This window comes from Polypterus senegalus, chromosome 1 (assembly GCF_016835505.1).
Source record: "Polypterus senegalus isolate Bchr_013 chromosome 1, ASM1683550v1, whole genome shotgun sequence".
In the NCBI taxonomy this organism is placed as follows: Eukaryota; Metazoa; Chordata; class Cladistia; order Polypteriformes; family Polypteridae; genus Polypterus; species Polypterus senegalus.
Window position 1 is genome coordinate 231,312,980 of NC_053154.1, and position 24,355 is coordinate 231,337,334.

At 39.7% G+C, this 24,355-nt stretch overlaps 1 protein-coding gene across 1 annotated transcript in view; it reads right to left on the reverse strand.

Annotated features, from left to right (window-relative positions):
* The window catches only part of LOC120542303 (clarin-3), a 114,042-nt gene extending 89,969 nt beyond the window's left edge, over positions 1–24,073 (reverse strand). Inside the window, exon 1 of the mRNA XM_039774699.1 lies at positions 23,842–24,073. Coding sequence (XP_039630633.1) covers positions 23,842–24,073 — 232 coding nt within the window. The remainder of the gene's footprint in view (positions 1–23,841) is intronic.
* Positions 24,074–24,355: the final 282 nt, after the last annotated feature.

The window sequence follows — 24,355 nt, forward strand, 5'->3', positions numbered from 1 at the left end:
ACAAGTCATGTGCTGAGAGACGTTTTATACGTACCAACATTCAACCTAAAAATAAAACTGAAAATCACCCACATAAAAATGATGACCCGAAGCTGTGCAGAGAAGAACAAAGTACATTCCAAGACTGTTTAGTCTCGAGTAGAGAAGATTGTATGGGAACCTAATCCAGGTCTTCAAACTCCTCAAAGGCATTGATGAAGTAAACCCAGCACAATTCTTTCAACTTAAGGGTGAATCACTCACTCTTTGGCACCAGTGGAAATTACAGGAAAGTTTTAGGACTGAAGCCAGGGAGCAATTTTTTACTAAAAGAGTTTTGAGCAGTCTAGAACAAAGTACCCGAGGAGTGTATTTAAAGCAGAAACCCTGACAACTCAACGGTATCTGGAAGAGATATTGCGAAACGGCTTGATGGACTAAATGGTCTCCTCTCGTTTGTCAATTTTCCTTATGTTCTTACGATAACTAAGACTGAATCTATGAGTAGTATAGCTTAGAAGAAGCATGTATGCACAGAAAAGCAGTAACCAAAGGACAGACTGTGACTAATTTTTAATGAGACTGGCACCATGCTGGACCTACTGTTGCCAAAACTAACTTGCTGATGCTTGAGACTGTGATATGACTTGAACTAGTCAAATGCCCAGGATTGCTTAAGGTTCACAGGACTATTTATTTTGAATAGTAAAACACCGAGATTAACTGTGTTTTAAAAGGCTGTTTCTGAGGTCAAAAAGAATTAAGATGGTTATGTGGCCTCAAGTAAATCATTAATTACTCTGGGCAAGGTGGTTTCACAGTAGTGTTGTGTACTGAGGCCAGACTGAAGTGATACAGTTAGTGTACTGGAGCTGGTGCCCAATTCTAGGTAGCTTTCTGCCTTACACTTGTTGCTAGAATAATCTCTGGACCCTCACAACCCAGAAATGAATTTAACCAGTTTGGAAATGGATGGGTGAACAGAGGTTTATTGGAGGATAAGCATTTCTTAAACTGAGGTGTCCTGAGATGTTTGACATTATAAAGAGAAAAGAGAGATGAGACATTTTATGCCAATTGTCCTGACCATACAACTGTGGCTATTCTTCTGCCATAGTCATCAACTAACTGCTTTCATAACCTGATGTTTACAGTTAGTAACAGGAGGAGGAACTGAAATTAGAAAGCCCTGCTTTATGGTTTGAAAGGCATAAATCAATGTTGTCCTGCCTACTAGCAGATAAGCTATATTGGCAAACTACGTTTAGTATATAAACAGTTCAGTGATATATAAATTCAGTGGTAGTTTTTAGTTGAGATCATCAATGAATATAATAAAGTCACCAAGAAGAGTAGCTGTCAAGGAAAGGAAGCTTATATCACTCCTTCATTCAGTCAGATTGCATAAGAAAGCCCCATAGTGCTTAGATACAGTACATAGACTGGAATTATAGCTTGTTATCAGACTGAGAACCCTATGTTTAAAAACAATGGATATTCAATAGGTGCCACTTTCATTATCAGAGCAGATCTGACAATTACAGCCATCCTTCAGCCTTTGCTTAAGCTGTGTTTAGCAGAAGAATAAACTGAGTCATAGACATAGAGGTACAATATTTATATGTTTCTATTACATTCAAATGTATATTACAGTTAAAGATCACAGATTATAATGAATTTAGCATCCGTTATTTACCATCAAGGATCTTGTGTTAAGTAACACAACAAGCAGTTTGTTGCAAACAGAAACATAAATGCAGTTTAACCCCAGGTAGCTTTAGTTTGATATTTGCTCAACTCCTTCACACTCAAAAGCTTTGAGAATAAGCAAGGCTGAAGACATTCCTATACACAGCTTCTTAATACTCCAATTCCACAGAAATATTGTGAATTTGGTAATATATTAATAAAAATTCATATTTTGGTAATATCAGAGTTTTTAAGCATGCTGTAGTCCAACCACTTCTAGTGCAGAAAACACTTAAGGTCATCATGGACATACTTCAGCATAGTAGAAATCCAATCTTTAGGCAGGATATATTGCGAAACTGTCCTGACCGGTGAATTATTTGCTTTTCCGGCATGTATGCAGCATTCAAACTGTACAAAGTGCAATTTAGATGCATACAGGTAAGTATGCAACTCTTCTGTGTCTGTGTTATTAGAATATGTTTGTCTTCTATGAGGAGTGATCATTCAGAAAATGAGGCATTATAGTGAGCAAGATCCAATCAGAGAAGTGCAATGTAACAAACAAACAAATCAGAGTGATTAGAAAGTGTTTTTAAAAATCAACGTTTTCACCTGTCTACACAACAATGAAGCAGCTGCGTTTTCAGAAGTATAAGACTCTGGAGAGTGTTTTAAAAAGTCTTTATTTTTTGAGGTGGAAAATGTCAGGATAGCGTGGATTAAAAGCAAAAATCAAAACTTGTGCATTTTTAAATAAAAATATATTAGTGTGGATGGAGCAGAAGAAATACAGTAACCAGGTCAGCAAGGAGGAGTAAACAGTCGGCATGTAATGATTCACCAATCACTAGGTGATATTGTGATGCTCTGGGTGCCAGCAGTGTGACTGTGCACAGGTCAACTCCACGCTACTCTTGAACCCACTAGCACTGATAATGTACCCATGGGAATAGCCTAGTAGACACAACACACAAAGCAAGAGGTAGTTGCGTAAAGGTGCCAAGTGCTTTTATTAAAAGCATCAAAAACCAAAACATTGCTCAAAAGTACAGAACAAAAGTTCAAATAATAAATAAACAATCCATAAAAAGAAGTGAATTAGTGGAGGTTAAAATCAGTCAAATTAATAATCCAATAAAAGAAAAGTTAAAGTTACTTATCTAGAAACTGTCTATAAAAACATGAACTCTGCTGCAACCCTTAGCAATCCTTGGCTTAATCCTAAGGGGGTCGTTGCAAGGAGGTGCATAACTGGTTCAGCCAACCTTCTATGCTGCTTCTAAGCTTGGGCACCTGTTGCCGTCTCTATCTCCCAGCAGGGAACCTTTCCCAAGGTTTCAACACCCACTACGAGGCTCATGTCCCTGCGGTCCATGGCTCCATCTGTAGGACTCCTCACTGAACCTTCCATTCCCCAGCAGCTGCACTGCCTCTCTATGGCTTCATGCGGCAAATCACTTCATCAGAGCTGTGCTTCACTCTTCAGCTCCCAGATTGCTTAGCCAGAGTGACCTCCTTTAGCCCCTGTGCATCAGCCACATGCTCCCCCTTGGGACTTCTTCCCAGCTGTCTGCCTTCCCTCTCTCTTGTCCAATTACACCAGCTCACTTTATCTCCTGCCTGCTCTCTCCTTTCTTTAACTTCCTTTCTTCTGATCTGTCTCTCTCTTTATTTCTTTTTCTCTTGATTCTCCTTTTCTCATGCCAGTTCTTTCTTATATGCCCCCGTGGAAAGCTTATGAAGCAACTGAGACAGACCACACCCTCATGTACAGGTTTTTCTTGCCCCAATTACTCCACAAACCCCCGGCAGCTGCTTGAGCACGCACACCCACAGAGATCGAGCCAGCCAATTACTTATTCATTAAAAATTGGCCTCTAATTCTTAAGCCGCGGACCTGCTGTCCACAAGCAGCCTTGCATCTTTCTGATCCCAGAACATCGATAGTTATCAACCGAGGATTGAGTACTACATTGAGGATACAAACAACAATTTGGTTCAAAAAGTGTGTGGTGAAGTTTATTTAAATTAGGCACTGTCAAATAGTGCAGAGCAATTCAATAAATACTCTAATTAATAAGCCATAAAACCAGTTTTTTGTTGTAGGTGTCCAAGTAATCAATAAAATCAAGACTAAAACTATTGAGTTAAAGTCGATTACCTTTCCCCTATTCTTCTGTGAGCCTCCTTGCATCTCTCTTCCTTCCACCAGCGAGAACAGTCCATCCATTAAAATAACTTTTGTCCCCACCATCTCAGTGAGTCACTGCTGGGACACACAAAGCCTGGCTAAACTGTCACACCACTATCCTTTGGCATCTGCGTGATATAGCGGGTCCGTGGCTCGGAAAGAATGGCCAGTTTTAAATAAATAAGTGAGTGTCAATGAAGAACAGCAGAACCGATCTTGCATGTCAACTAGTAATCAGCTAGTCTCCCCATTGCATATCCTATGGCCACATGGGTTTCCAGTAGGGATGTAACGGTATGAAAACTTCACGGTACGGTAATACCTCAGTATGAATGGCACGGTACGGTATTTATTGAATCATTTACAGGAAAAACAAAACTAATGAAGAGCCTCGAAAAAAGTGCCAGAAGTGTTTATTAAACAGTTTACATGAGCACTGAACATATCAATGGCATACAAATTAGCCATCTATCTGTAAACTTTGAAACAGGAACTTCAAATTTTCAATTTTAATAACAAAAAATTATTAAACCATGTAAAAAAATAAAGTTTCAATTTAGTATTCTTGAAAACTCAGAAAAAAATTAAAATAGCAGCCTACTTATTGCAGCTGGCCCATGTGCTGAATAAGTATTTGAGAACACTCACCTCATTCACTCACACACTCACTTATTCAGACAGAGACAAATTAGCATATCAACATTATCTGGTAAAAGCTGGGATCTCTGGGCATTTACAATGCCCCCTGCAGCAGAAAAAACCCTCTCACTTGGGACTGAGGTTGCTGGGACAGAGAGATATGACTTGACCAAGGTTGACAGCAGTGGGTACTGTTGTGCATTGTCTTTCCACCACTCGAGAGGACAAGCCATGAGTGAGATAGAGATCTCTTTGCGGTACAAGTCAATGTCTGCATCAATCTGAGCAGTGTGCTGTGTTCTGCTGTCCCCTTGACTAAAAGAATCCCCAAGGAGATCTTCAAGAGCCCTCCCACAGCATGTGCTTTTTGTGGCAGGTCAGTTTTTGAGTGTCCAGCTACAAGTTCATGGCTGCCTGGTGCTGCACCTTCCTCTTCACTAGGGTTCTGCAGAAGCAAGCAGAGTTACAAAAATTTTAAATGTTAGACACACACACATAATTTTTGTAAATATTGGGAACTCTAAAAAAGTCACACACACAAAGTATTTTTAAACAAATACCTGGTTCTGCATCTGTGTTGCTTTTAACTTGAGCCTGTTGAAAATTTCATCCCTTTCGCTGTTATTCAGATGGGGAGGGCCCGAACCGGGGGTCCAACGCACTGCTCTCATACAGAAACTCTGCTTGCTCCCCTTGGTAACGGTCTGCCAAATCATTCAGTATTGCTGCCTTCATTTGAGAGATGGTGTTTGAGTCTACATCGCACGGTGCCATGCTCACTTGAATCATGTGTTTGAGAGGCATGATAAGAGAGAATGTTGGTCGAGATTCGTCACACAGCACAGTCGTTGCTTTTTTCAAGGGTGTGAGAAGTTTAACGATGTCCTCAGCATCTGTGATGTCAACTGCGTCTAGAGTGTCTATTTCACGTGCATTGCTCCTGACCTCAGAACTCAGTAAGGCTGCAGCAATTGCCTGTTGTTGCTCCAGGTAGCGCTCAATCATGTCAAGTGAGCTCTTCCACCTAGTTACTACATCCATTATCAGTTTATGTACTGGCAGGTTTAACATTTGCTGCTTGGAGGTCAGCACAGCTGTTGCAGTTGAACTGCAGTGAAAAAACGCTGCTACACGCCTCACTCTGCCAAGAAGACGACTGACACGGTTTACCTTCAAACCTGCCTGGGACGCAAGGTTTAAGGTGTGAGCAAAACACTTTACACGTGGGGACAGACCAGCCTCTTTCACTGCTACACCCATGTTTCTTGTGTTGTCAGTAACCACAGCGATGCCCTGGTGATTGTTGTTGTAAATCATGTCAAGCTCCCACTCTGAAACAGCAGATTTTAACACCTCGCCTATGTTGTGTCCAGTGTGTGACTCAAAGAGTACCCGTGTCTGTAGGACAAAAGTTTTTATCTCCCATTCACTTGTCATAGCATGTGCTGTGATGGTAACATAGCTCTGAGTAGCTCGTGAAGTCCACCCATCTGTGGTGATTGAGATGCACTCTGCTTGCTTGAGGCTCTGTGCAACTTTCGCCCTTGTCTCTTTGTAAAGAGCTGGTAAAATAGTTTGACTAAAGTGTGGCCGCGACGGGATTTTATACTTTGGCTCCAGCATGTTTACTAACCTCTTAAAACCTTCATTATCCACCACCGAAAAGGGCCGTAGGTCTTTGGCTATATATTCACTAATGCATCTTATGATTTCTTGTGCTCTTGCACTGTTGTGGGGGAGTGAGGCTGTAAACGCTTCTTTTATAGTCTTTTGGCCCAACTGGATTTTGCTCCTCATATCTTCACGTAACTTTTCGGGGTGGTGATTTAACAAATGGCTCCTCATGTTAGTCGTATTCCCCGACTTGTATTTCACCACACTCTGACAGTGCCTGCATACCGTATTTTCTTTGTCTGTCACCTTTTCTCCTTTCTCGTTTCTTTTCAGAGAGAAACCGAAATGCTTCCACACATCCGATTTAAAACCCACTTTAGGTTCGGCCATTTCCATCTCTTTTCCTTCCCCGTTACTAGCAGCACCCGCCATTTCCGCATTACTGGATCTGTAGCGACAACAGACCACAAAGGATGATGGCCATGCCTGGGCTGATGGGAATTGTAGTTCCCGCTACCTCCCGTTCGCTCCATTCGCCTGAGCAAACTTTTCTCAGAAGACCTATCGTTTTATTGAGTCATGTGACCACGATAGTATTGAAAAAATTTGCTATTGCGGTACGACGGTATATACAATACCTTTACATCCCCAGTTTCCAGTGACATGCATCCAACCCACAAAACCTGAGCTACACTCTTTTTATTAAAAAATCTTTCACTGCCACAGACCACTTACTCGGTTCACCACATATATTGGCTGATTTTGGCATGACCAACTTACAGGTGATCATGAATATTTAAGCAGCTGTAAACACCTTCCCAAATGCTTTGTCATTTTTTTTCTAACTTTGTGTTTTGCAAAAAATTTGTTTCTATCTATTTCATATTGTCAATATTTTTAACTTCTAACTTTGTTTTTTCCTTTGTATACTGTCTCTGCCATTGTGTTTCTTTTTATATTTTTGCAGGCACTGTTTAGCAGTTTGTTGAGTTATAATTGTGCCTTCTGAGAATAAACCAAAATGTTTATACCATTTTACTAACTCTCTAGGTGCTGGTTCTGCTTGTTTCTGACCTCTGCTTCATGTAGTGCTGCAGCTAAAGCAACTTATCAAAATCTACTTCATCCTACCTATCTGTGGCACTGTAAGACCTTCCTCATTTGTTTATTTCTGCATGACAGAAAATCAATTCTGCTAGCCTTTAGGAACTTAGGATGCATTATTGAGGGGCAATAAGCAAGTGCAAATGTGATATACTGGCAGACTATTAAAACAAAGTAAAGTACGTTTATCAGTCAAATATTATAGTAACTATGGATTACTGAAGTTGCCTTCTAATCCATAGTATATATAGTACTGTACATTATGAGCTTTAAACATTTAATGCAGTCCAATCAGTCTCTATGATTCTATCCCTAAGCTAAGCTATTCAGTAATATTAATTTTTAAATCCTTGGCCAAAGTTATGCTTACGGTTCTCAACTTGATAAGCCACTAACTGCAAAGTGGTAGCTTTCTGTTTTGTTTTTTTTCTTGTATTCGGTATAAAAGGAAGGGTGTAAGCAATGGGCAGCACTGTAGCCTGAGTTCTGTCTTGCAGCCACTTTCTGGAAGTGTTCAAACCAGTAAGCGTGGAATTATACTGCATAACATTTCCACAACAAGGAAAGAAGTGTTCTGGATTTCACAAACAAAAAAGAGGCTTGTCTTATAAGAGATGCCTCTTCAGTCTTAGCAATTCAGGCTGAAGACTCAATACTTTAGTCTAGAATACCCTGACTAGAGCTGCTGAGTAGCTGTGCATACTGTATTTATGTTTGTTAGTGATTTGTGCAGAAATATAAATAATGCAATATGTATTAACCATTACTAATCCTCCTCTGTTCTCTTTCACTTCTCTGTATCTTGATGTGGAAGTTGGTGTTACTGCTCTACTGCTAGGCTGCTGTGCTGCATAAAGTAACATCATCTCAGATAAAAGAGTGCTGGGATCACATGTTTGAAAGATTCTCTCATCAGATCAGATGGTCAGCACAAATTCCACTTTAGAAAACAGAAGAAGGAGTAAGTGGCTAGTTGGCCGATGTCTCCAGGACTTTGACATTGTTTTTGACTTTCTCATTTACAATTTTAAACTCTTTTGTTGTCAACTGACCATAGTTCATCAATTAACGGCAGATATTGTTGGCTTCCATTTATGTTTATTCAGTTTCTATCTTGTTCTCTGTGTCTTTTAAAAAAATCTGTATTTTCACTTGTACCAGTTCTGTTTTTAGCAATTAGGTACAATCTATACTTGTATTTTAACTGAGAATTGTTCAAAATGGTCTGCATCTACACTTAGTGATGAGTGCTACACAACATTTTTTTGTTGTTTTGTTTACAATGTCTCATGTTTGCCATACCCCAACAGAATTAAAAAAAAAGTAAAAGAAAGTCTGAGATTGTGGCCCAACTTTTAATACCTAAAAAACATTTGTACAACCACAGTCAGGCAGCACAAGATAATTGGCTGTCAAAAAGTGGTGAGCCCACAATATTTAGGAAGTTTGAAGCTGTACTGAAAAGTCATGAGGAAGTGGTATAATCCACAACCCTTTTGAATTTTTAAAACAGTGACTCTGACATCCTCAAGGCAACTACATGCAGCCACTGCAGATGTTATGTATGACATACTCTCTGACTCAAAGTCATGTCATGTCACATCAGTCTTGGTGCACTGGTAATCCAAATGGAGGATTCAAATGAAATTCAAATCAAAAACGGGATTAATTGTACAGGTTAGGATCATGGAAAGTCAGAAGAGTTATCCTTCAGCAATAGTTTATAAATCACACAAAAAGGAAGTGAGATATGATTCTTCACTGAAGACAAACCTTGAAATCAAAGTATAAAGCACTATTATTTAAATGACAATGTTTGGAAATTAATTATTACTGCATCAGAATTAAGAGTTGTATCAATACAGCCTGCTACACACCTTATTTTAAATAATCCAAATGATGCAAGGAGTGGCAGTTGCCATCAGTCAATTTGCTAGGGGCCATTCTCCAGAATCATTTTAGGGAGTCATGGTGGCCTCCTGCAAATTCTTCATTCACTGCACAATAATTTTTCTAACTTCCTCTTTACCAACTGAAAGAGATAAAATATTCTACTGTATATCATAAAATTATTAGCAAGTTGAGATTTAACTTGCTTTTATAATCAAGTCAGCATGCTTGCTTTTAGTATAACTGTCATTTAAAAATTAATGCACTGAACAAAAAAGCATTAAAATCTCTACTGTCATTAAAGTTTCATCACAATTCTAATAATACATCTAATTATTGTGTCTATTTAAAGATTGATTATGAGTGGAATAGTGATGCATGAGTATCACAACTAGCAGACAGATACAAATAAATATTAATATACACAATATGTTGGTCTGAGCTACCACAAATTTGGGTGGAAACAGGGAGATAAACAAACAAAGCATCATGTGATGGTTGAAAGCCCAACCATCATAATTTTTTACCAGTTAAATGAATTCAAATGGTCCTGCATTTCCCTCACAAGATCCTTCACCCATCTGAGTTTTTTTTGTACCTAAAGTTATTTTTTATTTTATTAGCACATGCTTCTTGTATTTTAATTGTTTTTTCAGTTTAACATTGCAACAGTGACGCCATTATGACACCATTTTATGGTCATTTTAACCATAACGCATTTAATGGCTCTTCCTTAATTTGTTTAGTCATCTTGTTTGGAGCGATGACACCCATTGCTAGTTACTTAACAGACACTGTTATATGTGACGTCAGCATGTCATGTATATTTAAAAAGGCAGCACTGTTATTTATGGGCTGTAGCTTTGGGATTTAAACTGTGAAAATCACACTTTTTCTAAACAGTTTTGTTACTTTCAGGTCCTCTGGTTTTGTTTCATTGATTTTAATTTAGACTAATGATTGAGGATCTGTAGTTTTGAATTCCTTTTGATAAAACTTCTTTATCTGTCATCTTTTTTCCCATCACTGCCTCCTGGTACTTGCTTAATCTTAGCAAAAGCCTAACAGAGTCATTGTGAAAATCTGCTTGAAATAAAGCTTCAACCAGTAACCATTGTTTCTCTCTTTATTCCTTATATGTTTCTAATACTGTGGTGGGCTGGCGCCCTGCCTGCCTTTGTTTCCTGCCTTGCGCCCTGTGTTAGTTGGGATTGGCTCCAGCAGACCCCCGGGAACCTGTATTTGGGATATAGTGGGTTGGATAATAGATGAATGGATGTTTCTAATATTTTAGTTAGTTCTCCTGAGTAATTGTTCAATACAAAATTGGGTGGTAGACCTGATCCGAGAAGAGACCTCAGCTTAAAATATAGATTTTCCACTTAGTAAACATTCTTGTTGTTTGAAAAAGTTGAATTTTTGTGTGTACACCAGGTGTGAATGTTACTTTTTATACTCAATGTAGTGCCATATTTAAAGAAATAAAAGTAACTGTCTAGAAGAATCCTGGCATCTACAGTGCTGAACACTTTGACGTTTTATCGGTTCAGAGTCATTCAATAGGTCATGCATCTTCAAAATCCTGAAATCCAACCAGGAAAAGTGGTGTTTTCAGTTCATCTCTTATAAACTGGAGAAACAAGTGAAATTCCTCAAAGAGTAATATCTAGCTTTTTTAAAAGCCTTGCTGTAAAACTTTAGTTAATATTCGGTCAGTTTTATAGTGCCAGATGTTAGGAATATTCCCCCTTTCACATACTAACACACTTATTCCATATGAAAGAGTCATTGTGAAATATCTCTGTCCCTTTAGCTATTAAGCCTGTGATCTCGAGGTGTTTCCAAACATACAATAACATCAAAGCGGCCAAAAATTCCAGATTAAAATAATTATTGGAGAAATAATAGGAAATAGGTCACATGTGGCCTCTCTAGGCCTGACCAAACTGATTAACTCATGATCTTTAGGGTACATTCACACATACAGTACCTAACTCTGTATGAACCAATCACTCCCACAATCTCTTCCATCCTGTTCTTGCCCAAATCCTCACCATTCTTGCTCCGTCCAGCTGAGTACTTGCAATGACACATCTTCCAATTCCAGACTCACTCAAGTAATGGCCAGAATACCCTCTGGGGACTCTTAGGGTCATCCTGCTTAAGCTACCTCTAATGGCTCATGGTGTTTCTTCAGCAATGAGGTCCGGGCTTATTCTCAAAGGCAGTCTGTCCATCGTAACAGCAGGGGATGAGGCATAGAGCACAGGACTCCCTGCTGCTACCAATCAGGCTAGGGGAGTGTTAATCTGTTAGGAAAGGACCCTCATTGCTATTTTCCTATCTCCATGCCAGAAATAATTACTCCAGGATGCTCTCTTCCTAATTAGACTGTACCACCACCTGGCAATGTCCTCTGCCCTACCCTGGTATGACAGAAAACTGGAGCCTACGTTTCTCTTAGTATCAGGAACTTTTACAGCCCTGCCCCTTTCTTTTAATACTCTATTTTTAATGCCACCACATTCCCAGCTAGGCACCCCACTATGCCATTGTAAAAGATCATATTGATCTGTTAAATTTAATGTAGTGTCTGCATTTATTCCTGACTATTAAATCAGAAGTAGTGGACTTTATGAACCAAAACTGCTGCACACAATTATTTAAATGTCACATATGTCAATATTCATAGTAAATTATGTAAATTGCCATCTAATAAAGATATATTGGCAGTTTGTCTAGCACCATACAAGAATTATTTATGAAAGCTCCTGTTTTAAAGAAGCATAACAGAAGGTGAAAAAGAATATAGAAAAAGTGACAGGAGCCTGAGAATCAGATGACTTAATAGCTGTCGGCAGCTAACTAGGTGGCAGATTAAGTGTCACCGAGGACACATGGGCAGACACCTGGAAAATGTAAATTAATGAAGACAAGTGCAAAGTACAAAATGCAGGTGAAAGGAGCTGAAGAAATGCAAGATAGAAAGTGCTGACTTGCAGTACAACATCTAAGCTCTGATTTAAGTGACTGTAGTGACCCAATATTCTCATTTTCTTTGCAACATGCAGAAGCACAGAAAAGGCAACTAAAGAAAAATCTTAAGCTATGATGTACAGTTCACAAGGGTGAATCGTTCAGATCATCTAAGCTTTCTGACCAGTAATGAGGTATGCTGAAACAAGGTCACATGCCTCTTGCTGTGAGAGGGAAACATTGGCAAGTTTGGAAAATGGGCATTATATTACTAATCCCAAAGGTCCACTTTATATCATTTTTGAATGTTTCCTTTAAGATTACTCTGCCTTCTGTGATGGATGGCGGGGACTGACTGGCATCCTGGGCTGGATGAATCCCATCCCACCTCCTGGCAGAGAGGCCAGGATAGTGGATGGACAGGGGAGGGCAGTCTCTCAAGAGTGCATGCCCCCCTGACACTCTGGGTGGCAGCATTCCTGGGCAGGTAGGCCCATTCATGCCTTTGGGCATGCTGGGAATTGCTGTCCTTTAGGGCAGCCCTGTTGGTTTCCTTGGGTGGCACCAGGGGGAGCAGCAGGGAAGGGCTGTCCATACTTTTTGGAGCTCCTGATTGACCCAGATGTGTTTCCTCTTTATAATGACCTAAAACCAGAAGCACTACTGGGTCCAGCACAAAAGGGGCCACCTCCTATTCACTCTGGGAGTCAGAGTGGGGAGGCGGAGGACAATACTTGCCTGGGAGATGTGAAGGAAGAAAGGAAAAGAAAAGAACAACAGTGAGAATGTGGAGTGGTGAGTGCCTGTGTAAATAAAGCTCTCTTGTTTGCACCCAAAACTATTGTTACACTAATTGTGTGTAAGGTTTGGGGGTCAGTAACGCCCACTTGTGGCCTCACTAGGTTTTTCAAAGTGGTGCCTTTTTTCTTGTCCCCATCTGCTGGTATTTTTGCAGTATTTTGAAGCATGTTCAATAGAGACATGAACTTACAGCAAGAGCAGGATTAACTATTTTTAAAAGACAAGAATTTCTGTTCTGAGCCTATATAACATTTTTCTGCCATGATAAGGAGCTTTGAACTGAAGTGAGCACAACACAGTCTCTTGTCCAAAAAGGCTCACCAGTACCTCTACTTCCTCAGATGTTTGAGGACAGCTCACATGTCTCCTTCTCTTCTCACTTACAGGTTACAGGTATATAGTGGAGTCCATCCTCACTGACTACATCACATTCTGGAAAAGCACATGCTCAAATCAAGAACGTAAAGCCCTGCAGAGAATGGTGAGGTGGCACAGAATATTACCAACACCCAGCTGCTTTCTGTTTAGGACATTTAAAACACTCACTGCCTTAAAAAGGCAGACAGGATAATTAAAGAACTCTGCCATCTTGCACAGCCGACAAATGGTACAGGATCTTAGGGACTCGCACAAGTAGGATTAGGGACAGTTTCTATCACCAAGCTGTAATGTTACTGAACAATCAATTGCAATAATTCAAATATTGTAACATAATAGTATTTTTAAATATATAATACTTACAAATCCATATTGTATTTACTTTATATGATTATATATATACCATGCTTACTTTTTTATTATTTTTCTCAGTTGTTCTGAGGAAACATGCAAGCACAAATTTCATTGTTCTGTGTATACATAACAATAAACTTGACTTGAGGTTTGCCTCATTTCTTCATATTTTGTGTTATTAGATCCAAAGGTTCCCAATTATTGCGAGCAAAAAAAAGATGAAATGTGAAGCTGAAAATGTGGCCTGGGGTGAGCAGAGGTCAGAACCAAAAGGACAAACGAACAATGTGACAAAACTAAAGGGCAAGAGCAAAATTCAAAGTCAAGAACAAAACTGGAAACAAACCAAAGAATCCTAAAATGAGGCCTGCTTGGTAAAAAGCTAACTAATACTGTTTAAATACCATGAATATCTACTGTAACACTAGATGGCGCTATACCAGCACTTACCCCAACACACAGACACTGACAACACATTTTAAAAACACCAAGAAGCAGTTTAGTTTCTTCTTTTCAAGTAAATAGTGCCCAAAGAACCTCCACCACAATAAGGTAAATAATTACAGTATTAATCACACAATTCTCTCCTCCACACCTCCCAGCAAGCTCTGCCCTCCACCTCCCAACTCCGGCTCACTTGCTGGGTCTCCAACAGTCCTTTAAATAGTCCCTGACCCGGAAGTGCTTCTGTTCTTCCTCCCACGTGACTTGCCAACACTTCCTAGTCAGCTGGAGAATTCAGGTTTTAATCAGCCCGGACATACTTCCAGTCTAGGAGAGAATTTGTTCTCCCACCATCTTCGCACGGTGTACCCAGCAGGGCTGTAATGCCGAACTCCAAGTCCCATAGTGCCCTGCGGTCACCACTGCAGTCTAGGGAAACTGTAGGGAATCCAATCTCGGGAGCCCGGGATTCCCGAACATTTTTCATTCCCGTGTTCCCAGGAATGAAACTGCTGTGATTCCCAGGAAAACAGGAACGGCCAAGCTCGCATATATAGCGTGTAAAAGTGTAAAAATCGATCAAGAAATAACAGAGTTATAGTTGAAAATAATTAAGCGGCACGGTTTTTTAGCCCACGGTGTAGTGTATTGCTCATTAATTCATTCAACAACAGACCAGCAGCAGTCAGTCTCCCAGCTGACTGAGCACGGTGGACTGGGAGGAGTCCGCTCCGCACTCTGCAGCTCACGAATACCATTACGGGGCAGACTTCATCGATGTCTGTGGCATGTGCTGTTGACTGTACAGGCTGGAGTCAACTTTCCAAATGGAGCAGAACTCGGGTTCAGTCGGCAGTCAGAACATCAATTGTTTGTGTTGAAAGCCTCATAGAAATGGGCAAGTTTGTCGAGTTTAAAAACAACAGAGTTTGGCAGCATTTTTTGTGCGAAAAGCTAGGCCAGTCGGCTGAGTGTAAACTGTGTAAAACTATTTTGAAAACAGCTGGTGGCTTGACAAAGGGATTACATGAGCATCTGAGAAGAGTTCATCAAATAACTGTTATGAAACGAAAACCAGATGATGATGACGATACACCAACGACGTCCAAGCACATAGCAGTGGGGCCAATGACGAAATATCTGCAGAACAAGAACGAAAGTACATTGCAGGCAGTATTAGCCTGAATGACGGCTCAAGATGGACTTCCGTTACGAATATTCATTTCATCAGCTGATTTACGCAAAGCACTGTCTGCACTTGGTTTCGGAAATTTGCCGAATTCTGCTGAAACTGTGAAGCGTATGGTAATGGATCACGGTCAAACGATCCGATTGCTGGTAACAGAAAAGATGGCTAACAAGAAGAAGCAGGGTCAGCGCTTTAGTATAACGTTTGATGAATGGACTTCCACTAGAAATCGACGATATATGAATGTAAATGTCCATGAACAAGGTCCGAAGTATTGGAACCTTGGATTAATCAGAGTCCATGGCTCGATGCCGGCGGAGAAGTGCATTGACTTACTGCAGAATAAACTGGCAGAATTTGAGCTCAGTCTTACCAGTGACGTAGTAGGCATCTGTACAGACGGTGCCAGTGTCATGACAAAGGTCGGAAGACTACTGGAAATTGAGCATCATTTATGTTATGCGCACTGTATCCAGCTGGTAGTGCTAGATGTGCTGTATCGCCGCAGAGGTCGTGCTGCGATGACAGCTACAATGTTCTTGTGGAATTGTCAGATGAATTATATGACGATGTTGTTAACAAGGTTCGTAAAATCGCCAAGATTTTTAGACGATCACCAACGAAGAATGACAGCATACTTCAGCCGTATGTGAAGAGTGAATTCGGCAAAGAAATTGGTCTCCTGCTAGACTGCAGGACAAGGTGGAACAGTCTAGTTGATATGTTGAGCAGATTTCTGCAATTATGGGGTCCAATACAGAAGGCACTGATTGATCTGGGGCAACACTTACACTTAACTGACGCAGACTTCACAGTTATCAGTGAAATGGTGTCCTGTTTGGAACCGTTGAAGCTTGTAGTTAATGCACTGTGCAGGTGTGAAACAAATTTGATCAGTGCAGAAGCGGCTCTGAAGTTCTGCATTGTCCAGCTACAGAAGCAGAGCTCAGAACTTACAAAGACTCTGGCAGATGTTCTTGAGTCTAGAATAAACAACAGACGAGGATTACATGCAGCTGTTCTCCAGTATCTGTATACAGCTTCTGCACGAAAGACGGCTACTACAGACATGTTCTCGGTACCATCTAATGACATCATCCGAAGATTCGTTTGTCGTCTGGTAACATGACTTGAACAAACTGACAGCAGTAGTTCGGCAGCTTCCATAAAACTGGAAGAAGGTGGCACCATTGCTGCAGCTTGCACTTCATCAGACAACAGCTTTGAACAGCAACTTGAATTTGCAATGCGTCAGTCTGTTGCATTCGCATTATCTGTGCCAAGAAACTTGCCATCACAGAATGATGACAAGAAACTGGATGCATCAGTAAAAGCTGAAATGGCGGTGTTTCAATGCAGCAGCAAACACAGCCGTTGTTTAGAACAAGTCTACCAGTATCTGATGACTGTGCCGCCTACTTCAGTGGAGGCAGAGCGTGCTTTCTCACTGGCTGGCATACTCTGCACGAAGGTTTGCTCTCATTTGGACGACCGCACGCTGGACACATTGTGCTTTCTACACAGTTATTACCGCAACTAAAGATACATGTACTTGTATGACAGCATGAACTGCTTTTAAGGTTAGTCTGTTATTTGTGTCAACATATTGCAGTAGTTTTATTAAAAATAAGTGTCGTTCTAAAACCGTTCACATGTGAGATGCACTGTGTCATCCTAGGCGCCCGGGTTTCCCGGGAATGAAATGCGGGGTTCCCAATTTCCCGGGAATGGATTCCCTAGGAAGCTGCCATCTATCGTCTTGGGGAAGGCAGTGTCCTTGATAAGCTGCCTTCCCCCATTCTTCTACTACTGGGGCATCCTGGCCAGGATAAACTGCTGGCTGTCCCTTACACCACTAAAGGATTTTGGCCATGCTACATGCCACCATATTTAATTTAGAAATCCAATAACTTCATGCAACTTAAATTTACTGACGAATGGCAATGCATGGAAACCTAGATGCTGGCTTGTCTTGACTGCACTTCAAATGAGCTGTGAAATTGGGTGGATCTGCAAAGAAAACCTTAAGGCTGCTTTATGTTTGCAACACCTGAAAGCTTTAGAGACACAGAGAAAAAACAAGCAGGTTGTATTAGATACTCCCATAGTTAACTACTTTCCTGGCAATTGCTGTTTGTTCACAGATGGAGAGGGCAACATACTGGCACATGAGTAAAATAAAAAGGTTTTAGAAATAGTCTAATATCTATTTTAAAAGGAAATGTTCAATTGCTTTCAAATAACATGGATGAACTGTCTGTACTGAGGCATGAAGTATGCAAGCACAGTGGCATATTGTGCTTTATGAAGAGCTGGCTTAAACCTGATATACTGTACCTTATATACACTGTTTTAATGCTGGATAGATTTGATCTTATTCCAGCAGACAGAGGCCCAGTGCGGTGTCGTAAAAAGACAGGTGGGGAACTGGTCATCTATGTGAATGAGGAATGGTGTAAGAGGTAGCATACTACAGTTAAAACTGCAGTTTGTAATTCAGACATTAGTACTAGGGTGTTGTACCGTGTTAGTCATTATGAATGTAGAGAAAAGCCAAGCAAAATTACACCTTTTATTGGCTAACTAAAAAGATTACAATATGCAAGCTTTCGAGGCAACTCAGGCCCCTTCTTCAGGCAAGATGTAATCCAGATGTAATTCAGACATTGAAATTCAGACTGTCAGAATTCATCTCCATTATTTGCTCAGAGAGATAAATTCCATAATCTTTATTAATGTTTATATTCTTCTCTCCGCAAATGAGAGTTTGGCAATGGAACTGATTCACTCTGTAACCAATACTTTAATTATGACTCACTCTGACCTTGCAGTTATAATATGTGTTGACTTCACCCATGTAATTTTGGAAAGAACTATGACAGATTTCTATCAGTTTGTGACTTGCTCCTCTCAAGGAAATAACAAGGTGAACCTGCTGTATTCAAATGTTAAAGATGCCTTTAAATGTAAAATACTTGGCACCTTTAGGCATACCTGACCACAACCAATTAATCTTATTCACAGCTACAAGCCTGTTATTAGATGGCATCCTGATACCACCAGAATAATGAGGAAGCCGAACCTGGAGGCTGAAATGGCTCTGAATGACTACCTCCAAATAAAATACTGGAAAATGACATGCAAGTCACATGGGGGCAATATTGAGGGACTCAGTCACTGTATCACAGACTATATTAACGTCTATTTTGACACAGTGATACTCTCAAAGACAGTGTGTTGCTTTCCAAACAGCAAGACCTGGATTACTAAGGAACTAAAAGGTCTCCTGAATGAGAAAAAGTGAGCATTCATATCTGGTGGCAAAAAAGCTCTGAAGGACGTACAACTTTTGCTAACAAAGAAGTAATGGAAAGAAAGCTTACAAAGCTGAAATAGAAAACAAACTCACATAGAATATCATGAATAATGTCTGGATTAGACTCGGTATAATTACTGGTCTCAAACAATCTCGGGCTCAGGTACTAGAAGGAGATATGGACAAAGCTAACATCCTAAACCACTTTTTTAATAGATTTTCTCTCCCACTGTCACCTTTTTCCAATGACCAATCTACCCACACCACCCCTACTACATCAACAACTCCTACCACCTCAAATGAAATTGGCAAAAGTTGAGTCCACCACTAACCATCAGTGTGGGCTATCCATAACTAAAGGCCAAGTATGGGGATAACTGAGGAAGCTGCACACAGGAACCACAGCAGTCCTCGAGTTTTTAAGGCCTGTGCTGACCAACTTTGTGGTATCCTCTGTCACCTGTTTACTGTAGTCTGTCCATATGGCTCCAGGAAGTGCTGCTACTGTGGAAAACATCCAGCATTGTTCCTATTCCAAAGAAGGCAGGCACCTCTTCACTTATTGATTATAGGCCAGGGACACTTATGTCTCACATCATGAAGACCTTTGAGAAACACGTGCTGGACTATATGAGTCCTCTTGTGGTAGACTACCTGGACTCACTGCAGTTTGCATATCAGACAAAGATGTGTGTGGAGGATGCAGTTATCTACCTGCTCCACAAGGTTTATTCTAACCTGGCCAAAGGTGGTAGTACTGTGAGGATTATGTTTTTTGATTTCTCCAGTGCCCATTAACAGCTATCCCTGTTAAGGGGTCAACTCAGAGACTTGCATGGTGTTCTGGATAATGGATTATCAGTTGGGCATATTACAGTCTGTGAGGTTCAAGGACTGTGTTTCTGATACAGATGTGAGCGACAGTGGAGCACCACAAAGAGCAGTTCTGTCTCCTTTTCTCCCTACTGTGTACACTTCCGACTATAAATTTAACACCAGGTCATGTCCCTGTCAGATGATTCTGTACTTGTGGGGTGTATTGATAAAGGGGATGAAACAGAGTATAGAAGTGAGGTAGGGAACTTTGTTTCTTGGTGCAAAGAGAATTGTCTGCATCTTAACATCAGCAAAACCAATGAACTGATTATTAAATTTCCAAAGATCCTCTACGTCCTGTCACTATTTGGGAAGTGGATTTAGAGGTGGTCATCACCTGCAAGTACTTGGGGCTCCACATTAATGACAGGTTGAACAAATCTCCAAACACAGAGGAACTATATAACAAAGGGCAGAACAGGCTCTTTTTCCTCAGGAGGCTGTGTTATGCCCAGAGGGGACTGGGCGGTCTCATGGTCTGGAATACCTGCAGATTTTATTTTTTTCTCCAGCCGTCTGGAGTTTGTTTTTTGTTTTTCTGTCCTCCCTGGCCATCGGACCTTACTCTTATTCTATATTAATTAATGTTGACTTATCTTTCTTACTGTGTCTTTTATTTTTCTATTCTTCATTATGGAAAGCACTTTGAGCTACATTTTTTGTATGAAAATGTGCTATATAAATAAATGTTGTTGTTGCTGTTGTTCTTTTAATGTGATAAGTGACATCCTTGACATCTTCTACAACTCTGTGATGTCCAGCACATTTTTCTATGCTGTGGTGTGCTGGGCTGGAAACATCAATTCAAGAGAACCCCACTGAATCAACAAGCTAATTAGATGGGCAAGCTCAGTTATAAGATGTAGTCTGGATTCTCTGGAGGTAGTAGCAAAGGCAGGAATTAAAACAAAACTGAGTGCCAACTAACACTGAGGACATTCAGTCAACAAATTATTCAACAGATGTGCGTCAAGAAACGCTACTGGGGCTTCTTTATATCAACAGCAATATGTCTGCATAATGCCTAACTGTGACTACGACAGCCAAGTGAGAAGTTTTTCTTTTTAGTCATTCTGGTCATTTCCCCCAGGGACAATAAAGTTCTATCTATCTATCTATCTATCTATCTATCTATCTATCTATCTATCTATCTATCTATCTATCTATCTATCTATCTATCTATCTATCCTAACTGACACAGACTCACTCTATTACCAATATCTTATGAATGAATCATTTTGAATACTGGTGAGTTCAAACAAGGAAATAAATATCTATTAGCATGTTCCATTCATGGACACTACAAGCTGGGCCTGCTCTATTCAAGTGTTAATGACTTTAAATATACACCTACACTCTGATCAGATCTAACCTCATCTTGCTACCATCTACTACCCTCTTATTGACAGCAGCAACTCTCTATTATGCAAGCCGGAAGTTGTTGTGTGTGTTTAGTGCCTTATGATGGTTTCTTTGACATTCATTGGCACAACTCTTGTCCTCATATTAAACAATGACAACTACAGACTCCAAAGGTAGTCTATGGGTAAAAGCAAGCCTAGGTATGTTATGCTTGCACTAATGAAGCAATGAAACACACTTGTGTAATCGCAAACACCTGTGACACCAATTATCCCAAACATTATGGTGACCTAAAATGGAGGACATGTATAAAAAGTGTATTTTCTATTTGCTGTGACCGAAATGTATGCAAATGCCCTTAAATGAAAGTTTGCAGTATGCACTTTAATCACATCTGAATTATTTTATCTGTAATTATAAACTGTGGGGCAGAGGGGTAAATCAAGGAAAAATGTGTCCATGGACAGTGCTATGCAATGCAGCTACAAGAAAAAATAAGGAAGTGGATATTTTGGATCACACAAACAGCAGAGTAGCTTGTCTGGCAGATGTTTCGTGTTTTTGCAAAATGACAGAATGGAAAAAGGAATAACAAAGGGCTGTGACTTTGGGCAAAACTTGCCATATCTGGAAAGCATCCATATGGCCACCTGCACTATCAGGCAGTGTGTTAATTTGCCGTCAGAATGTGGTGAGCTTGTGATAGTTTGAAAATTGCAACTGTGCTGAAAAGTCATCACAGAGTTATTTAAAGCCAGTGGCACATTACAAGACTGTATCCCAATCTTTATGAACATTCATCCTACTTTTAGGGTTGCTGAGAGCCAACACTTATCTGGGCAACATGGGTGTAAAGTAGCAAACAAGCACAGAAGATTATTTCATCCATCCAAAGATGTGCAATTTTCTTTTCTTTGCCTGTTCCATAAATTTTCCCATTTAATTGTATTCTTTTGTTCAGTGCTTCTCAAAGTTGGTTCGACAACCTACTTGGATTGTTGCTTTATTAGTTTCAACAACTGTCTTTTTTGACTATAAATTTGTCGCTTTGTTCAGTTTGTCACAATTTTTTTGTTCTGTTTCTTTCCAGTCAGAAATGGGCCTGAGTACTTGACAACCACTTGTAGGAAATTTAAAATGCTTACTGTTATTTCATTGACGTATGTACTGAAAGGGGAAAGACGTCACAGCATTCAACTCATGGGAGACCCTTTCTAATTTGTAACTAAGTAAGGGTGCCACACAGCTTCAGGGATATGGGTTCAATTCCCAGCATAATATGTGTCTGTGTTTTCAATATGTTCACATAGGCACCACAGGGTACTGTGCATATTAGCGTAACTGGAGTCTTAAAATGATCCCAAAGTGAGCATGTGTGCCTGGTTATGTACTAGCATTTAATCCACTATTTGATTTCTAAAATTAGACTCAATGCTGCTGGGAATGCCTGAATGTCCCCACATACTGTAATTAAATTATATTGGCTTTAAGAAATGAATGAATGGAGAGACTTTCTTCTATGTTTTTTTTTTGTTTTATTTTCAGAATTTTCCATTCTGTTACCAGTTAGCTTGCTTCAATATTTAGAAATAAATGTCTATCTCCTTTTAAACCAGATAACACAGTTCAGGGTTATAGAGAACAAAGACATGGCTGCATCAAGCCCAAGATACTGGTGCCAAGACATCGTATGGCACACTCATTCACACGTCCATAAAGTACACAGCAAGGGATTATTTAGAAACAACAGTTAATGTATCCTGTACATCTTTGCAACTGGAGAGAAATGCTGAAAAGATACGCAGGGAGTCTGCAAACTGCATATAGACAGTGACCAAGTGCAGGATTCCAACCATGAACTAATGAGTATGAGGAAGCAGCAATATCTGCCATTTAATATTGAACTAATTACCTTTAAATGTGTCAAACAAATTGAAATGGGGTAGTTAAAAAATATAAGCAAACAGGAGCTGCTAATTTGGTTTTATTTGTACCGGTGTGCTCATCACAATGCACCCATTTTGCTCATTTTGAGAAAAATTGAAAAAACATTTACAATACAGTACTCTGGTTTTATGAATATATAGCTCCTTACAAAAGTAAAATTAGCAATGGATCTGTTTTTGGTGGGAAATAACATTACATTAAGTTGGGTATATAAGACACAAAGCATTTGTCTCTAGGTATAGAAAACTGAAACCTAAACCTACTACTTTTAAGAATCTTTCTAGAAACCACCATTTTATTGAATGAAAGAGGTTTGAAAGGTGTATAAGATCATTTTTAGTTGCATCATAAGCATCAAGGGTTCTGAATAATAAATTTTATTTATCTGGTTGACTAGACCACAGACGGAGAACTGCCGTATATATTCATAAATGAAGAGCTAACCACTCCTCATACAATTGATTTTTCTACAGACCTGTGTACTCAAAGGTAGTGTATTCTAATAGCTAAAGATACGCATGTGGCTGCAGGTTCAAATGCTATGTAAAAACAATTGAACACTTATTAGCCATCATATATTTCACCAACCACTGAAATGGTGTTACAGGTAATGGCTAACATTTTTTCATTTATTTATTCATTCATCCATTTTATTTCTCAAGTAATATTCTGTATTACTAGGTCATACGGGACAGGTTACCACAGAGTTAACATCAGGAGCAAATCAGAAATCATCCTTAGAATAGCCATTGAAACATCACAAAGCATACATTTACTTATTCTGGGTCAATTTAAAGTCCCTGTTAGCAGAATCAGTGTGACTTACAGTAGGATATCAGACTATGTGAAAAAAATCATAAAAGCCACTATGCAGTATAACAATTGTTTGATTGGAGAATTCATAGAAGTGACACTGAAGTCTACAATGCTAGCAACATTTTGAATTCTTGCTTCAAGATGTCTGTGCCTGGTTTGCTATCTACTGTTTTTATAGTCATGATAGCTAATGCAAAATATTTTCTTTTTAGATTTTATGCCTTTGAAAAGCTCTATAATTACAAAAAAAAAAGATAAAAATAAACATGGTACCTGAAATTGAAAATTTGTCAGCAAAATAAGGGCATGATGATCGCTCCCCATTGCCAGTAAAAAGTCCAAAGCTCATTTCCAATTTTCCAGTCCCAGGGTCGCTGTTGTTCTTGCAATCTATTTCACTTGCAATCCAATCTTGTGTAGCCAGAGATGAAGACACTATCAAAAGAGCAGCCAAGCTGCCCAGTGAACCTAAAAGGAACATCATTTGTTTTCTAGTAGAAGGCATTTTATATTTAACAAACCCAAAAACCAAGTGATTTTATCGGTCTCTTCTTTCTGAATGTTCCCGTCTGAAGTTGCTTTAAAAAAAGGCTCTCGTCATCTGATGACTGGTTAGTGCTGAATGTCTGATTACTTGGACTTTGCCTTTCTCAGCAGTTATAAAAGCTGAACATTAAACTAAGAGATTCAGCAGTAAAGTGTCAACTACAATATGTGCAAGAACTTTGGTTGGGTGTGTAATACTGTCTGAATAATTTAAATTAAGTGAAAGATCTTAAAATGCTTA